This window comes from Neoarius graeffei, chromosome 4 (genome assembly GCF_027579695.1).
Source record: "Neoarius graeffei isolate fNeoGra1 chromosome 4, fNeoGra1.pri, whole genome shotgun sequence".
In the NCBI taxonomy this organism is placed as follows: domain Eukaryota; kingdom Metazoa; phylum Chordata; class Actinopteri; order Siluriformes; family Ariidae; genus Neoarius; species Neoarius graeffei.
Window position 1 is genome coordinate 44,515,687 of NC_083572.1, and position 20,150 is coordinate 44,535,836.

Here is a 20,150-nt window from a genome sequence, read left to right on the forward strand (position 1 = left end):
ATAAACCCCCTGCACATGATTGTGTGTCAGCTCTTCAGCAGAGTCTACTGCTGAAGCCTTCATCCCAATTTTGAAACACCAGAGTTCAAAATAAAATGAACTCCCTCAGACCAAGCAGGGAATGATTCAGCATTACACATGTGGTTGCATAATTTGTGGCTTGAATTTATATCACCATTAAAACGCTATATCAGCTTATGGGAAACATTTTATTCTCGGTGATATCTAAGTTCTTTTCACTGCCTCTGCTTTTCATTTTCATTTGCAGCATTGTCCCAAATTGTGTTGTATTCAGAGATTTATCAGGATTATTAATACTGAAATTGCACACATCATTCATCAGACCTTAGTAACTCTAGACATAAGTGCTGTTCAGAAGTTGAGTGTGAGTTTTGGATGTGGGGTGGATTTTAAGTAAAACAAAGGTGTATCTCAGTTACACATGATTCTAAATTAGAACTTAAGCACATTTTTTTTTTTTGCACTAATATTGACTTGAGCGAGGAGTATTCTTAAGTAAAGGATTGAAATGTTTGTTTGGGGTATTATAAATACGCTGCAGAAGACTATGGAATGCCATTTGAAGTGAATATCCATCCATCCATTATCTGTACAGGGTCTCAGGCAAGCTGGAGCCTATCCCAGCTGACTATGGGTGAAAGGCGGCGTATACCCTGGACAAGTCGCCAGGTCATTGCAGGGCTGACACATAGACACAGACAACCATTCACACTCACATTCACACCTACGGTCAATTTAGAGCTACCAATTAGCCTAACCGGAGCACCCGGAGGAAACCCACGCAGACATGGGGAGAGCGTGCAAACTCCACACAGAAAGGCCCTCATCGGCCGCTGGGCTCGAACCCAGGACCTTCTTGCTGTGAGGCGAGAGTGCTAACCACTACACCACCGTGCCGCCCTTGAAGTGAATATCTCATCTCATTATCTCTAGCCGCTTTATCCTGTTCTACAGGGTCGCAGGCAAGCTGGAGCCTATCCCAGCTGACTACAGGCGAAAGGCGGGGTACACCCTGGACAAGTCACCAGGTCATCACAGTGCTGACACATAGACACAGACAACCATTCACACTCACATTCACACCCTATGGTCAATTTAGGGTCACCAGTTAACCTAACCTGCATGTCTTTGGACTGTGGGGGAAACCGGAGCACCTGGAGGAAACCCACACGGAAATGGGGAGAACATGCAAACTCCGCACAGAAAGGCCCTCGCCGGCCACGGGGCTTGAACCCGGACCTTCTTGCTGTGTGGCGACAGCGCTAACCACTACACCACCGTGCCGCTGAAGTGAATATTAAATACATAAATTAGATACTATTCATTTGTTAATCTTATTATCCTTTTAAAGACCCATTTTCCCCATACAGAACAGTGGAGGAAAGAACAGCTTAATCAGAAATATTGCTTATCTTTAATCCTTAATGATTTATTAATAACATAACAGTTACAGTGGTAACAAATAGCTGTGATTAATGACTAGAGCTTTTCAGACAACACTATATTTTTAATATATTAAACTCCTATTAGATTATTATTTGAATGCTTGCTTATTGCCTTTATGTTACATCAGTAAATATTACATTTGACAGGATAGAAAAAGAAAATGTTATCTGCTTATTCAGTCTGTATTTTTATATCCCTAAAGCAAGTGTGTAAATGCAGTGGTCTCAATGCTATTGAGAAACCCCATCTCAGACATGTCTACTCAAGAAAATCTGCCAACCTGGGAGATGTGAGCTACACACAAGTAATATTAATACACTGAGCGGACTGCCCAGAAAATCAACTTAAGCACCTGAATAAGCTGACACTGAATACAGATGACTATTGCTGCGTAAATATTGATGTAACATTTGCACTTAAGTTGTTGACTCTGAATAAAGGCTGGAGTCAATTTTCACACAAAAATACTGAAAAAAACAACATAAAAATTGCAATGCTAAAAAATAAATGAAAACTAAATTCATCATATTACAAGAATTTCTTTATTAACAACAAATAAAAAGCTATGATTTAAAATTTAAAAAATGTAAGAGAGTGGCTATTCTCAAAGCACTTATATGAGGCTCTGTGACCTTGCAGTACACGATATTGATTTTCTTACACTTCTATTCAGTGCTACGCTTTTGCTATGTGAAAAGGCCCATGGTTCTTGCATAATTTCTCTCCCTCAGCCGTTGAGTCCTGGCACTGATTCTGTGGTGATGCCCCTGAGACCTCCTCTGCAGAGAAAAACAGTTTGCTTCCTCTCCTCTTCACTCACACATAACAAACATCTTCAGACTATCTTCCAGCCCTCTTGAGCACCCAGGAGATAGGGGACTGCTGAAATGAAAACGAAGGCCTTTGGTTAATGACACTGGGTTTTGAATTTGTATACCTGCTGTTAACTCTTATGCACTGTTCACTTGGCAATAGATGACTTGCTGACCCCAGCCTTTTCTTTTTTAGCAACACAGCAATATTTTATGAAAACAGACATTCATACATGCCATACACATGCCTGGGGAACATCATGATGGCAGGTGTGTTTGCACAGGTGGGAGTACTTTTGAATAACAACAGTGCTTTGATTAAAAAAACAGGTTTGGTTACAATACTCGCTGACATTTAACCTGGAAAATTAGGGCATCTTCAGTGACTCTGCTCATATTGAATGCACTTCTTTATAATTAGTGGTCCAGACAGACTAATAGACAACATGCACAAATTCAAAACGTACACTACAAAAAATAACATCTTTGCAAGTGAAAATACCTTGAATATTTCCGATGACAAGATTACAAAAAAAAATTCTGATTAATAAAACCTATAAAATATTCCATCTTCTATTGACAGATTTTTCAAATTTTAAGCATGTATTTCTGCAAAGAAGCAAAATTATCTGGCAGTAGAATAAGATTTGAAGCTTGAAATGTGTAAAAGCACCTAAAACAGGCTAAAATACATTATATTTAAATTAAATTAGGCCACACCAATTTAATTAGTTGGTTCTCGGATTTTTTCAGGAAAAATATGAAGCGAGCGGGCGAAATAAAAATAAAATTTAAAAAATGCTCTGATGGTAAAATTAGCGGTGGAAATAGACCAAACAATACAGGCAAACCAGTAAACAGAATTTCAACACACCTGTCAAAGATTTTACGTTTCTGTTCGCTGAATATCCTAACAATCACAAACACAGGCTTTGCAGGACTCCCCTCCACAGGCATGTTTCTTCCACAAGTCTTTATCAAAAGTGAAAGGGGCGATTTGATTGGTTTTCGACATCACGTGACCTCACGTCACGTGACCTTTTCTGTTGGCGGGAGTTTGATTTCGTTTTTTTTTTTTTTGCATTTTCTTCAAGCGGCGATTCCGAGAACCAGCTAATCGAATTGGTGTGGCCTTAAGGAGCAATAGTTCACATTTCCTCATATTCAAGATTTTTCACTTGCAACAATATTTTTTTGAAGTGATATATGAAAAGTCTTGAATGGTTAAGGTTCAGGAGAAAGGCAGGTTCAGTGTTAGCTTTACATAAAGCTTTATTCATATAAAACCTGGCAAAATTTCACTTCTGTGTTGGTTAATGTAATGCTATTGTGTTCAATAAATGGGGCTTGATGTGTGATTAAAATTAGACACACTGCATGTTCAACTTTTCTCACTGAATCCATTCTTCAGAATACATTAAAATCTTCATTCCCTTTTTATTTTGGCTAGAGTGAAGCACAAAGGTTCGGCTGGAATTCCATACATACGCGATCGGATGTAAGTCATCTTTGACCCACGAAACCTGAAGATGAAGTTGCTATGGAAACTACTGGTGCTGCAGTCATTCATGGGGTATCTCGCAGGTAATAGGATCTTATTAAGCTTTTTTTTTTAATGCTACTCTTTGTGAAGTCGCCTTATTCATATGTATTTAGGACAGGTTTGCTGTACAAAGAGGCAGAGCCAAGACCAGAACTAACACTTTCAAACACTCCCAATTGGCAAACATTCATCACATTTTTTATAATAAGATAGAAATAATGGGTTTGAGGAATTTAATTAATAGGCTAAAATAACAGGGTCTGAGAGGACGCACCAGAGATAAAGGGTCAGCTGCTAATGAGAATATAGTTTTGAATGTAAATGAGGAAATTAAACAGGAAATTAAGATTAAAAAAAAACTATATTCATTTGAATATACTGAAAGCTGAGACTAGGTGGATTGATGATTTCTATGTATTTTTTTCTAGGCTAATATTATGCATCTCTGTGTGATTAGTATGATTAGGGAAACTGCAATGCAAAAAATATTATCAAGTAAAGATACTGTGAATTAAGGAGAATATACCTAAGATTTCTCATTATGAGATAATTATATAACAAATATAAGCCCTCTAAGCCTTTTTGTATCCAGTAGATATACAGTACCAGACAAAGGTTTGGACACATCTTCTAATTCAGTGGTTTTTCTTTATTTTTATTCATTAAAATACACTTCATGTCTTAAAGTAATGATGGGGGTCGTTTCTCTTTATTTACTTGAGCAGATCATGACATAATATGGATTACTACAGTTGTGGAATAGGGTTATTTACTGTATATTTATTATTTAGTGTTTGGTCTCAAACACAGAAAGAAGGTCAAGTCAAGTTTATTTGTATAGCGCTTTTAACAATAAACATTGTCGCAAAGCAGCTTTACGGAATTTGACCGACTTAAAACATGAGCTAATTTTATCCCTAATCTATCCCCAATGAGCAAGCCTGTGGTGACGGTAGCAAGGAAAAACTCCCTCAGACGACATGAGGAAGAAACCTCGAGAGGAACCAGACTCAAAAGGGAACCCATCCTCATATGGGCAACAACAGACAACATGACTATATTATTAACAGTTTTAACATGAAGTCAGTTTCGTTGATGTTATACCTCTTCATTGATGGAAACTTGAGCGCAAAACTGTTCATGACAACTGCAGTCCTAAAGTTAGCAAGTCAACTGTAGTCCTCAGCCATAAAAGCATTACTGTAAGTATCTAGAGCGTCCTCCAGGTGTGACTTTCAACTGTCCACATGGGGCCGTCCTCCACAGGAGCGATGGGATGAGACTCCAACCAGACACAGGGCACCAGGATGGATCAGGCAGGTCCGAGGAGCAGAAGAGGTCAGCATCTCGAGCTCAGGATTGACATGTAACTCAGAGGGACAGATTTTTTTTTTTTTCTTGGGGGGGAGGAAACACAGGTTGTTAGGTATGCCCAATGTCACCTGAATAAGTAGGAACAGTATACATATTGCACTGAGTACATGCAGGGACTCCGGCAACTAACTATGACAGCATAACTAAAAGGTGAGAGCCAGAAGGTAACAGAGGCATGAGGGAGCCCCGGGACATAAAGCAGCCAGCCACTACACCGTCAACAAACTCGAGTGAGCAAGCGAGTGGGGGACTGACAGCATCCATACATCCCAGTTTACCAAAACACTATGTCTGAGGACTCTATGTGCATTCTGTGCTACGCACTTCCTGGTTCCCGAGAAGGCAAGAAATTGCATGAATTAACTTTTAACGAGGCAAACCTGCTAACTGAAAAGCATTCCAGGTGACTACCTCATGAAGCTGGTTAAGACAATGCCAATAGTGTGCAAAGCGTCATCAAGGTAAACGGGGGCTACTTTGAAGAATCTAAAATGTGAAACATTTTAATTTTTAGCACCTTTTTGTTTACCACATAATTCCAGATACAGTATGTTCCATATATTCTTTCGTAGTTTTGATGCCTTCAGTATTATTCTACAATGTAGAAGATAGATTTGCCAATAGAGTAAGACAATTTCAAGCTTTACGTGAATTAAATATCTAGAAATAGGATTAATACTTGTACTGTATATTTGCTTAAAAACAATCTAATAAATAGAACTATTCTTTGCATTTGCCTTTTCACAACATTTTCTATATTCTTATTTATATATATATATATATATATATATATATATATATATATATATATATATATATATAAAATGCTGTATATCAAAGATATAAAAAAAATTCCAAAATAATTTAATTAAATATTCCTACATTTAAAAAATACTGTAAAGAGTAGTAAACAGTAATAAATGAAATAAAGTCAATAAAGGATGTGATGACCCTTTGTTTAAAAAAATAGTACATTTGTGCAGTTTTATAAGCAAATTATCTGGTAAGTTTTACTGAGCATCTTGAAGAACCAGCCTCAGTTCTTCTAGAGACTGTCACACTTGCTTTTTTTTCTTCTTTCTTTCTTTTCTTATTTTTGCAGCAAAACCCAGCAGCCTTCATTACGTATGTGTTTTGTTTTGTTTTTTTTGTCTGAAAAGAAGAAGCAGCCTGTATTTGTCACATGCACACTCAAGCACAGTGAAATTTGTCCTCTGCATTTAACCCATCTGAAGCAGTGAACACATGCATGCACACACAAATGAGCACACACACATACCCAGAGCAGTGGGCAGCCATACTACAGCACCCGGGGAAGTGGTCTCTTATGTAATATGCTGCTTTCTTTACTGACATGCAAACATTTTTTCTGAAAACTAATGTTTTCAGAATGGAAATCTAAAATGTTTTTGGACTGACTTGATAATGTAGAAGTCAATGAATTTATAACAAAGTTTGTAAAAGTTCGGTGCCCAAGGCGTATATTCATTGTGGACATGAATATCGTGACAATACTGGGTTTTCAATGATTTCTTTGAACTGTTCTTTTTCTGGGGATACAAAGAGTTTGGTGCCCATGTTTTAATTATATTTTAAGTTTTCTGAGGTAAAAAATATACAGACATCATACCTAATATTTATTTAAAATTCACCTTGCTGAAACCCTTCTGGTAGCCATCAACAAGCTTCTGCTTGAATTCTGGTTGAATATTTCAACATTCTTCTTGAAAAGAGTTCAGTTAAATTTGTTGGGTTCCTGGCACAGGACTGACATTTAAGTGCAGTCCATATATTTGTGATAGGGTTGAGTTCAGGACTTTAGGAAGGCTATTCCAACAGCTTAATGTTAGTCTGCTTTATCCATTCCATAACCAGCTTTGATGGGTATTTGGGGTCATTGTCCTGTTGGAAGTAGTCCTCCTTCATCATTCCATCCACTTTGTGAAATCCACCAGTTCCACTGGTAGCAAAAGAGCCCCAGAGCATGGTGCTACCACCTCCATGCTTAATAGTTGGTACAGTGTTCTTGGGGTTGAATGCCTCATCTTTACTCCTCCAAACATAACTTTTCTTTGTCCATGTGGTCAGTTGCAAACTTTACTCAAGCTTAATGTGTCAAATTTGGAGCAGGATTTTCTTTCTTGGATGGCAACCACTCAACCCATGGCAACATAAAACTCACTTGACTGTAGACAGTGACACTGGTGTTCCAGCAGCTTCAAATTTATGACAGACCTGTGCCTTGGTGTCTCCTGGGTTGTTCCTGACCATCTAAACAAATTTCCTCTCAGCTGAGGGTGACAGTTTTTGTCTTCCAGCAAAGTGGCTTGGCAAAGTGGCTACACCTCCCAATAACTTGTACTTACATAAAAGTGTTTAAACTGATGATCTGCAGTTGTTTAGAAATGGCTCCAAGAGACATTCTTGACTTGTGTAAATCTATGATCCACTTTCTCAGATCTGTGCTGAGCTCCTTGGACTTCCCCACTGTACTGTATTTTGTTCAGTTCAACGAGTACTGTCAAACAAACAAACAAACAAACAAACAAACAAACAAACAAACAAACAAACAAACAAACAAACAAACCCTTTTTTAGGTTGGCACAGAGGAACTACCAGTTGTACTCAATCATGATCACTAGCAGGTAGTTAAGAGGCCTTGGCCTTGGTAAGTTAAAAGACATTTTGGAACTTTCTGCACCACTGAATTAATAATCTAAGTGGGTGTATGTATATTTTTGACCCTGTGTTGATTTTCTTTTCTGTTAAAGATGCATGTTGTACAATCATTCTTCCCCAGAAAAAGAAGAGTTCAAAGAAATCACTGAAAGCCCAATATTGCCATGACATTCATGTCCATGATAGCATTCATGTTCATGTATGTAAACTTCTGACCGCAACTGTATACATGCAGCAGGCACAAACAGTAATTTTTGTGAGTCAGTATGCCGTATAACATCATGCTGTCAACATCAGAGCCTGTGTTACATGCATTTGTGTGCCAACGTGCACATGCACATTTGCAGTTTTATGCAGACAGCAAACATCAAATTCTGTGTCAGACTCCAGAAATTGCCAACTGAGACCCTTGAAATGTTTCAGCAAGCCAGCGGCAATGAAGCAATGAGCTGGATGAGGTGTTTTGAGAGGCATTCACACTTCAAGAGGGGCAGACGGTCCTTACACACAATGCACTTAATTTCTTAGACATTTTCAAGGGATCTGCTTGTGAAACATTTCAAGAGTCTCCGTTGCTGATTTCCCAAGTTTGACACAGAATTTAATGTTTGCTGTCTGCTCAGGTTTGAGGCCTATAATAAAATTGCAAATGCAGGTTATGGTTATGGCTTACATGCATATAATTATTATAACAAATAGTAAATTTATAGTTAACATTAAATTATTGTGTTCTTACTGCTTCTTTAATATGCTTCATTGCTAATACTAATTGTGTGTGTGTGTGTGTGTGTGTGTGTGTGTGTGTGTGTGAGAGAGAGAGAGAGAGAGAGAGAGAGAGAGAGAGAATATGAATTATCATGACACCTCAAGAAATGTGTACTTCTCATAAAATAATGGTGTGTGAACTGTGCTTAACTGTGTTGAACTGTGGTTGACTTCCTGCCTTAACTAAATATCTTAAAGGAGATACGCAGAACCTTTATTTTTAAATAAATTTCTGAGTGGATAGTATCTCCATTCTTGACTCTTGTATGCTGCATAAATGGGAATTTAAAAATATATTTTTGAGAGTTAAAATCGATCGCAAAGTTGGCATTCATGCTGCCCCGCTGAGCCAGCCAGCCAGCCCTGGGTGCATGACGTCACAGCAGGAACCGGTTTTAAGACCGAGGCCTTTGACAGCTATAGACCAAAGTCATATAAATAAAAATTTATAGTGAAAGTAAGAAATACTGTTACCGACTTGCTCAACTAAGACTGATTTGACTTCACTGATTGTGGGTTAACTCTCATTAAAACAGGATAGGTGTTATAACTTATGCAGCATACATGTACATGCATGCATTTTCACTGATAAAGCATCTCATCTCATTATCTCTAGCCGCTTTATCCTTCTACAGGGTCGCAGGCAAGCTGGAGCCTATCCCAGCTGACTACGGGCGAAAGGCGGGGTACACCCTGGACAAGTCGCCAGGTCATCACAGGGCTGACACATAGACACAGACAACCATTCACACTCACATTCACACCTACGGTCAATTTAGAGTCACCAGTTAACCTAACCTGCATGTCTTTGGACTGTGGGGGAAACCGGAGCACCCGGAGGAAACCCACGCGGACACGGGGAGAACATGCAAACTCCACACAGAAAGGCCCTCGCCAGCCCCGGGGCTCGAACCCAGGACCTTCTTGCTGTGAGGCGACAGCGCTAACCACTACACCACCGTGCTGCCCCACAATACAAGTTACATGTATTAATCTAAATGCAGGTAAACAATGAGTGTTGTTGTTTTTGTTGTTTTATATCCAAATGAGAGTCGCGTTTTACCCGTCTGTGCTCTCGCTTCTTGAAGGCTGACCTTGTGGCCGATTGTTTTGAAACAATCTGACTTTCAGTTGTTCGTTCAGTTTTCTGTTCATTCACTTCTTCCACGTAAGGGCGAGATATTGTTGCTGAGGCAAGCATATCCAGCGGAGAAATCAGATGGCTGGTCCACTCATTCTCCATTTTCTCCATACTAAGTATTCTGCCATTACTGCTCGGCTCAGGCAATTACTAAAACCCGGGATGGGACATCACCGGTTTTAGCAACAACTGCAGGGAGGTCACTGCCCAAGCGATAATATGTCACATCCCATCCCGTCCCAGGTTTTAGCAACAGCCCTTTGCTCACTTTCCTTTAATTGTTGGTACTGCACCCTCTTTCAATACGGGCTTATAGCCAATGCTCCTCAACAGAATAGAGGTTTCGTATGAGTCTTCAGTAAAATGTGCAGAGCAGAGGAGAGACCACTTTGTAGGCGCCCAATGTGCCCGTGAACTTCTCGCAAAACGCGTCCAAATTTTTGCAGTTTGAACATTCTTGGGCCATGAATGCAACGTAAATTCACCTTTTGTCGTGTTGCTGCACCTGCCAGCAACACATCTACGTGGCATGGCCATAAATTAGCTCAAAATGGAAGCTCAAAGTTGCAGTTAACTCTGCATTTTAGTATAGCAAAAATGGCAATGAGACCAATAGCCTTCCTGCGGTGATGTCACAGATGTCAAGGTCATTCACTCAGACCACTAGCTATATGAATCACTATAATCGTAAAAATGACTATATTAAATTTATTGTTAACACTTAAAACTATTCCTGTGCCATTCTTGAGGTCTCAAGGCATTTATAAACAAAAAGTGAGGCCATGGTTCTGCGTATCTCCTTTAAAGAACTCAAATGCATGCGCTGCACCCTGAGAGAAAACACCATACATGTCAACCTATACGGAATGTCCGTATTTTATACGGATTTGATTCAATAAACGTAGTATACGGGTGTACAAATAAAGTTATACAGATTCTTTAAAAAAACTTCAATATTTATTTAGAGCTATAATCAATTCCCACGATGATAAAAGAGCGCATAACATTTACAAACGTACTGTACACCACAGAACGCACACACAGCCTGTCACGGAGTGAGCCGTGACGCTCGCGCACACACACCTTCACTCACACACACCCCTCTCACTCAAGCGCACAGCGCATAGGCAGCAATCTGCCGGCAACATTCAAACATCTTGGCTGACCTGTCGCTGTGAGTTGCACTTCATTTCCATTACTGTTTTCTGTATGGGTATTACTGGTTTTCAAGCATTTCATACTCCACCGTTTGCCATAGTTTCTAACGAGAGCAGCATTTGTTTCGAGTGCAGGGAAAGGCCTACCGGCATTCTAGTAACATTTGTTTGGCTCCACTCATATGTAAAACGCATCACACATTTCTAAGCATTTTCATCTCCCATCTGTTAAGCATTGTCTCTGGTCTAGGAAACACACGTACAAACCGGTTATTTCTAACGTCAAGTTTATTTAGTTCTAGCATTTTTATAACACAAAACAGTTTTCAGTAACTCATCACGCGAACTCCACATACTTCCTGTCTGTTGCGAGAAACTGAGGGACTGTACCATTGGCTTGTTATGGAGGGGTTTTGCGGGTGTTTGGTAGAACGGACTATTTTAACGGGGGTGTTTTACTGGTGTTGGGGAAACATGTATTTTACTATGCACTGAAGGGTTTTTGGTTAATGAAAATTATTTTGGATGTTTGTATATTTTGTGTTTGTTTCTTTAAATTGTTGTTTTGTATTTAGGATGTCATTATTTAGTTGACTGATTAATTTTGCAATTTGGGCCCAACTGTGGGAGAGGCTGCGGGTATGTAAGCTCTGCAGTAGCTCCAGAGCCTCAGTTGTGGTTGGAACGTCTTGTTTGAAGGTACTGTGGTTTGGCTGACTAATAGTTTTGTTCAGGGTCTTTTTAATTTAGTCTGGCAAACTTGAAGCCTCTTTATTTTTGTGTTTTCTTATTTTGTTTGTATAGTCTTCTTTTTGGCAGTTTGAACCTTTGGTTGGTGCACTGTAAATATTTGCACTATTTTAAGAAAAGTTTAGAAAATAGAAAAAATAAAAAATATACTTTTGGAGGAAGAAGTTTTCCGGCTCTCTGTCTGCTCCACCGCCATCCATCCTTGCAACACAGCCAGTAAAGAGTCTTATGAAATCGCGCGTTATCTTGTGGTAGCGAGACTTCGTTCCACTTCTGATCATGCGCACACCGCATTGCGAGAATCCCGCCAACCGTGAAGTAACATTTTGTTTGAAAACCGTATTTCCACCTGAGCAACTTTCAATAGCGACTGAAAAGATTCTGAATGGGCACTCCGGCAAAGAAGTTCAAAACACAATACAGCGGTAGGTTTCTCCTTGAATGGAAGGACCTTTTCAATGGCATAATCCAACCGGCAGCCTCCAAAAACGAAGAATACACACACTGCACACTGTGTGTGCATGACATCAAAGTTGCAGCATCGGGAGTGTCTGATGTGAAAGAACATTTCAAATCAAAACTACATCAGTGGAATGCAAGCCAAAGCCAAAATCAGCCACTGATGACAGTATTTGCGTGCTCAAAAACTGATATGCCAACAACTGGAAAAGACAAAACACAAGGTAGTGGGCGTTTTAGTTCAAGTTAGGCGATGCTCTGTTTACCCCACAGTAATGCTGACTGTGAGAGAGTTTTCTCTCAAGTCAGGAAGATACACACAGAGAGCAGAAAGAACCTGAATGCAGACACACTGACCTAGCCTACTGCAGTGTAAGATCAACACAGACACTTGCTGTGACATGCAGCCTAGTGAGGTATTGGTGCAGAGTGCTAAAAAAGCTGTCATGGAGTACAATTCAGAACATTAGAGTGACACTTTGTGTTTTTGCCAAACATTGGAGCTTTGTATTCATTCTGAAGGTTTATTGTTATTAATATTGAATAAAAAGTAACTGGGATATATTATTGTTAATTATCATTCAAATTTTAAGTGAATTATTTTAATTTGCATCTTATAAGGATTTTATAAGGGAAATAAGGATTTTGGAGGTTGGTTATACAGGTTTGATTGACCAAAGGTTGACATGTATGAAACACACACACACAATTTCATGAGTCTTTCTTTTTTTTGTATTTGTTAAAGGTTCTGACTGCAAAGTCATCTGAAATTTTCAAATTTTTTTATTGTACATGGCATTTTTCTATGTCTCGCAAGACCAATATTATGTAGAAAAAATGTGTGATCATTCTGATGTGCTGAGGCTCACTTTTCTCAGTTTTGGGACCGAATATCCTACCTCTTGAGGTAAACAGTATGTCCCTATGGAAATAGCTGAACATGAAGAGCTTTAGCTAATTAGCATAATTATGAAACTGGGCCACACCAAGATGGTGACCCGTGGAAAACATTGTGACTCTGCATCAACCTTGGGGAGTTTTTAATCACAGGTATGCAATTTGTGGTTGACATTTGTGAATAGATCCATGAAACAAAAGAGGAATATATATTTTTTTCTGTTACTGCTTTTATATTATCATTTCTTCCTCTGTAAGATCAAAACATTAGGTGTATAACTCCATATCCACTCCTGTGGAGTCGAGCCCATGCATTCTAAGGCTAATATAGCTAAGCACTAGCTAGAATGATTTTGTTATCTCTTCAGAAAAATGGCATGCCCTCTAACCTTGCTCTATCTTGCAGTTGCTCTCACTAGACAGGCCTTCCTTTTCTTTTTCGCTGGCTTTTAGCTGGCAGGAGAGCAGAGTCTGCCATGTTTGCCCATGCTGATTGGTTTGGTTAAAAGTCAGTCAAACATGCCCCACAGTGGTCACGTGATATTGTTGCTCACTTGCTTTGGCAATCTCCAGGATCATAAAATGCGGGACACATTTTATCTCAGCAGAACATTTACACATATGATGCACAGTGTGTGCAGCAGTGAAACATCTCGAAACTCCAACAGCAACAGAAATAAAACATTTTGCCCAGAATTCAACTTTGCAGTCAGCACCTTTAATCAAAAGTGTTAAAATACATACAGTAATATGTTAGTTCATAGGTCTTTTTTTATTGAGAGAGCTCAGTATCTTTGCAATTTCAGCCAGAAGTAGGCTTCAAGTCTCTTTAGTCATGTAGTTCCTCTAAACATCATGGGAGTGACAGGAAAGGTCACTACCTGGTGAAACAGCAGAGGAGGAAGACTGGCTGTCGAAATGTGTGGGCATGGAGAGATGCTGCTCAGAATGCCAAAAGGTGGCTGGAGTGATTTTTGTATCCACAAGACGTCTTCTTTAGGCTACGTTTACACTAGACCGTATCTGTCTCGTTTTCTTCGCGGACGCACTGTCCGTTTACATTAACCCCCCTGAAAAAGCGGGGAAACGGGAATCCGCCAGCGTCCACGTATTCAATCTAGATCGTATCAGCTCCGGTGCTGTGTAAACATTGAGAATACGCGAATACGCTGTGCTGAGCTCTAGCTGGCGTCTCATTGGACAACGTCACTGTGACATCCACCTTCCTGATTCGCTGGCGTTGGTCATGTGACGCGACTGCTGAAAAACGGCGCAGACTTCCGCCTTGTATCACCTTTCATTAAAGAGTATAAAAGTATGAAAATACTGCAAATACTGATGCAAATACTGCCCATTGTGTAGTTATGATTGTCTTTAGGCTTGCCATCCTTCCACTTGCAAGTAATAAGTGATCTGCGCTGGGATCTCACACACAGCGGCTCAGTCCCGAATCGTGGCTTGTTCACTTCACTCGCGCGCTCTGTGAGCTGCGCAGGGCCGGAGTGCGCACCCTCCAGAGGGCACTCGCTGTTCAGGGCGGAGTGATTTGGAGCGCAGGATGCCTGCGGAGCCGAGCGTATCCGCGTATTGGTGTTGCTGTGTGCACGGCTAACGGTTTTAGTGTCAACGCGAATCGTTTTAAGAACGTTAATCTGATGATCCGCTGATTCGACGTAATGTAAACGTAGCCTTAGTTACCTCGCAACACCATGACAGGGTTCAATATATACACAAATGCGCACACATATGTGCACACATCAGTCTTGATGTCTAGTCTGCTTGCATGCCATTACCCTGGCGCCGTATACACGCACGCACACACACACGCTCAACTCACTTCCACAGAATGCATTCTGCATGCTAATTCCTCAGCTGCTTCTTCTTTTGTTCTTAGCTGCTTTGCTAGTAGGGCGGTTGCCTCTGCATTGATATTCAGCATTTTTAAAGCACTTGGGTGGGCCATGTAAACAGTTGAAGTGTTTCAGCTTAGTTTAGCATTTCAGACAGAGAAGAAACACATGCTCCTTCAAGGAGCGATTGAAGCAACATTGGTGTCAAATAACTTGAGAATAGGTCACACACAATTCAAGTGAGCTTGGCATCTGTGGATCTTTATTTTATTTCTTTTCTTATATGAAGTCTAACACACTTCATCTTACATATAACCATTTATTAAAAACATAAATAAATCCCAAGAGCACACCTCAAGGCTTTTTAAAGCTTCATCACACAGAAAGCACTAGTTGCTAACTACATATGTAATCAATCCCACTTTTGAGTCACATATCTTTCATCCTCAAGGCTCTTATCATTCTTTTAAGCTTCCAGATGTCGAGAAAGTGCTTGATTAGACATTTATGGGCTTTTCCATTTGGTGGCATTGAGAATGTCAAATGGCCCATTGATGGACATCATTTCTGATTAATTTGCAGATTCAGATACATAATATCTTTCAGGCCACACATTCAAGTACAGTGCTCCTTTATTCTGCATTTCTCACTTTCTTTTTGGTCTTTGTTCAATGGTCCGTGGTGGAGAAAAGACAGACTTCAAAAACAAATCATCTGGTGACCGTGTTATTTATGGTTTGTAAAGGCAAGAAGCTCAGTGGGGATATTGTGAACAGCAATTTCAATAGACAATTTTCTCATAGTCCCTGTCTTTCTTTATGAAAGATGTTTCTACAGTGTATTCTTTTTATCTTATCACATCTTGTATCATTACTGTGTTTGTTCTCATCAAGAATCAGTGACAGACATGTAAATTGGTATTGTGTGTGTGCGTGTGTATGCACACGTGTGTGTATGTGTGTGTGTTTTGCATGTGTAAATCTGTTAGAATTTGTCACATATATTTCATTTAAATATGCATAATTATGCAGATTCCATTTCCATCTTTTATTTTTATTTCTCAAAAAACAATCAGAACAAAACAACCCAGTCAGAAATGTGTGTAAACATTATGAGATGAGTTGCAGTATAATAAATGTGTCCTGGGGAAATATTCCTTATTTTTCCTTTATATACAAGCTAAAGACAATGTTTAGTCTGAATTAGTGTGATAAATGTAAGTCAGCATTCAGGTTAGAGTGAGTTGATTTCTGACCTGAATTCAATTACTTGGAGGCTCATAGAGAATGAAGCTCATTGATTCAAAGAGGGGAAGAGATGGGACAGTAAAAATTAAGTCTTGTGTTGATCAGGTCTAAACTAATTTGAGGCGGTATGGTTTTGTCAAGCAGTGCCTAAAATAGGCTTGCCATGTGGCAAGAGTCCTGGCATTCTCACAAGCTAGTGATTGATTTAGTTTTTAAGGGGACAAAACAACTGCTGTTGGGTTGGTAGCTGTACCAGGATTAGTGACTGAAAGAGATCTAGAGGAAAGAAGAAGAAAAAAGAAAATAGGAGCAGAGTGCGAGCAACACAAAAGGGTGTCACCATGACATTACAATTATATGCAAATCAATCCCTGCATTTGGTCTCATGCAAATCCTTGTCACCCCTGAAACAAATTGAACTCATCAAATAAACACTAGTGCCAGATTCCTCTAATGAGAGAACACTTTCAGAAGCCATTTTATTTACTTTTGTTCCAATTTCTTGAAGGCACTGTCAAACCTGCCCGAAACCCTTCTTGTTTTTAGCTATTTTCAAGGGTTGTGTTGCCACATAGCCGTGGTGGGATGTTTAGAAATTCAGGTTTTGGCCCCATCTATCCATTTTGTTAGCTGATTTATTTAAAAAGATTTGTTGGTGTTACTCAGGGCCTCTGGCTGTAAAATGTCTCTTTCATGCTGATCAGAGAGCTGCTTTCTCTGGACTTGCATCTCTCTCACGCGGGAAGGCCAATAGAATTTGCCTTGGGCACTTATTGCTTTCCAACTATGTGGGGGAACACTGAGTGGAAAATCCTGACAGAGGATTTTTTTTGTACCATTCTCTACTCGACTAAAATCATAATCCCTTCCAATCCTTTTTGAGGGCCTGACATGAATAGATTGTCTCACGGCAGACCCAGCTGTGCACTCAAACAGTATTACACTTACCAAACACAGTAATATCAAATGTCATACTATTTGGGGCTGATTACAAAACTCTGAACAAAGCCTTTGCTGGAGAGGGAACATGTAAGTAATTTGAAGTGTCAGTATTCTCTTACAAGAATCACTAACACATTTAGGCAGGACCACCTGGTATTTGTGCAAAACTTGTTTTCCTGATCGTTTGAAGATATCCCTTTCTGATATTCTTTACACCAAGCTTTCTTCATATATCCTTGCCCCATATATTACCTTCAGCAGCTCTTGCAGCGTAAAAACAATGCAAGCTTTTTTTTTCTCTCTCTCATAATCTTGAGCCCTTTCGTACAGTAGTTGATATTACACAATTTAACAAGAAGTTGATTAAATAAGGGTAACATGCAGCATATAGCAATTCACTTCTTCTAATGTTTAGTAGAGCAAGTGGTGTATTGATGAGTATTACTCCAGAGAAGATAAGCATTTTTAAATTTAGCCTTGGTCTAACCTGGGTGATCAACAGCACAGTTGGTTTAATGTTTTTTTGTTTGTTTTTTAATCGATTTGGATTCACAAGACAATACCAGGAGCCCAAATCTGCCCAAGTAGTTTGATTCTTGGCATGATTAGAGTATACATTCAGTTCCTGTTTTACCTTCAGGAAAGACCACAAAATTTGCTTACTCACATGTTAACTGATGTATTTAAACACACAAGGTTTACTGGGTCTAAACCTTTTGGCACACTTCCATCTCCAATTTACATCAATCTATAGAGCTTGTGCCATTCTTTTGTGTTGACATTATAGGGCTCGACATTAACGGTTGTCCGACTGTCCAGGACAACTAATTGTTTGGTCCAGGCAAGTCAAATCCGCATTTGCTTGTCCGACAGGACAAGTTAAATTATTCCAAACTCTCCCGGAAGTTCCGGAAGTCTCTCGCATATTCATAGCGGCACCCTGACACCTGCAAATTAGATACAATATCCTGGAATCTACAGTGAGCGAGCAAGCATGCACGTGGGTGAGTGAGCGAGAGAGAGAGAGCATCTTGATTGCTCTGTCTTGTTAAGTAGACCAATCAGTTTTCTGTGTGGGTGGGCTTTATGTTTTCTCTCCTGGACCGAAAGTCCATCGGTTCAGTGTGTCCAGAAGCGTCATGGCAGAGTGCCCCAAAAAATGAAAATACAAAACCCACTTCACCTCAGACTACATGAAAGTGTACCCTTGCCTAATAGGGTTAAAAATAATGACAGTGTTACACGCTGTGTTGTTTGTAACAGTGACTTTAGTATTGCCCATGGCGGATTAAATGACTGCAAAAGACATGTTGAGGTGAGTTTAACAGTGTCATTTGTTCATGTGCATATTATTTATACTAGCTGGCTAACTGCTAAGGCTGTATGATAAGGCCAAACTCCTTGAAGACTTACAGTGCCTTGAAAAAGTATTCATACCCCTTGAACTTTCTCACATTTTTCCACCTTACAACCATGAACTTAAAAGTTTTTTATTGAGATTTTATGTGATAGACCAACACAGAGTAGCACATAATTGTGAAGTGAAACGAAAATGATAAATGGTCTTCATTTTTAAACAAATAAAAATCTGAAAAATGTGGTGTGCATTAGTATTCAGCCCCCTGTACTCTGATATCTCTAAATACAATCCAGTGCAATCAATTGCCTTCAGAAGTCATCAAATTAGTTAATAGAGTCCTACTGTGTGTAATTTACTCTCAGCATAAATACACTTGTTCTGTGAAGGCCTCAGTGGTTTGTTAGAGAACACTGAAGAACAAACAGCATCATGAAGACCAAAGAACTCACCAGACAGGTCAGGGATAAAGTTCTGGAGAAGTTTAAAGCAGGGTTAGGTTATAAAAAAATATCCCAAGCTCTGAACATCTCAAGAAGCACTGTTCAATCCATTATTCAAAAATGGAAAAAGTAGTTCGTGGTTGTAAGGTGGAAAAATGTGAAAAAGTTCAAGGGGTATGAATACTTTTTCAAGGCACTGTATTTAAAGTTGCAATATAATATAAAATATGAGTTAAATAATAATAATAATAATGAGTTTGCATAAATGTATAAGTAATCCACATATTTTATTGTCACATTTTCTACATATAGGCCAATCTAATTTGGTTTACAGATGAGAGAAAATTACTCAAAAGAGGATTACATGTAGCCACCCCAGACAATATAGTAATGATACCTTATGCTTTTATATCTTTTAGGGACCACATCTTTTAGGGAGTGTTGAAAATCACCATTTTTATAGTAATTATTCCAGAGTCACATTAATAAAGTTCCAACAAAACTAGTTGCCATGTTATTGTTTACGATATTCCAGGGTAGCCGAGTACAGCAGGTGCGTGTGTAAAAATAGCCACGTCATAATATCTAATTATAGATTATTAGACTTTGAATTCACCGAAATCGGAGAAATGGCGATCAAATACTTCAGTAAAATAAATATCTGTGGTGACTCTTCATTTCATTTGGACATTTGTTGTATTTTTCTTTTGCATGGTACACATTAACACGTTATCGTAAAATATTTTGCAGGAATTTTACGACAGTGCCGAACTCACTTAGGGTTTGTTTTCATTCGCAACGTGATCCTGTCATGTTCTGTCCCTTTTCTTGTCCAACTTGATTTCTTTCGGTTTCATTTCTTTAACTTAATTTATACTTCAAGTTTTACTGGATTAATCAAGATTTAACTTTATTTCCTCCAGAAGATTTGAATTTAGGTGAGCCTAACTCTTAAAACTGCATATCAGGTAATGAGTTATAACAACATATGCGCCATAATGGGGCATTGGATAGTTTTTGTTTATTGTTACAGTTATTGAGTCTTATTGAAAAATTAAAAATCATTAAAGCATAATGATTATCATAACTACACCTGCTTTTTGGCGAACTTTGTTTATCACGTTCCTTTTATTTAACTAGTAAATACATAGTAATAAAAAGGGTATGTATGGTCAGGACAAGTTAATACCTGGTCAGGACAAGTGAAAAATCTTGCTGCTTGTCCGACTGGACAAGTGAATTAAAAAGTTAATATCGAGTCCTGCAT

The 20,150-nt window shown here is 39.1% G+C and overlaps 1 protein-coding gene across 1 annotated transcript in view; it reads left to right on the forward strand.

The window, feature by feature from the left end:
- Nucleotides 1-20,150, forward strand: part of LOC132885033 (contactin-4-like) — a 542,655-nt gene that overhangs the window by 78,514 nt on the left and 443,991 nt on the right. The window contains exon 2 of the mRNA XM_060919276.1: nucleotides 3,730-3,863. Within this exon, the coding sequence (XP_060775259.1) occupies nucleotides 3,809-3,863 (55 nt within the window). The 5' untranslated portion in view covers nucleotides 3,730-3,808. The remainder of the gene's footprint in view (nucleotides 1-3,729; nucleotides 3,864-20,150) is intronic.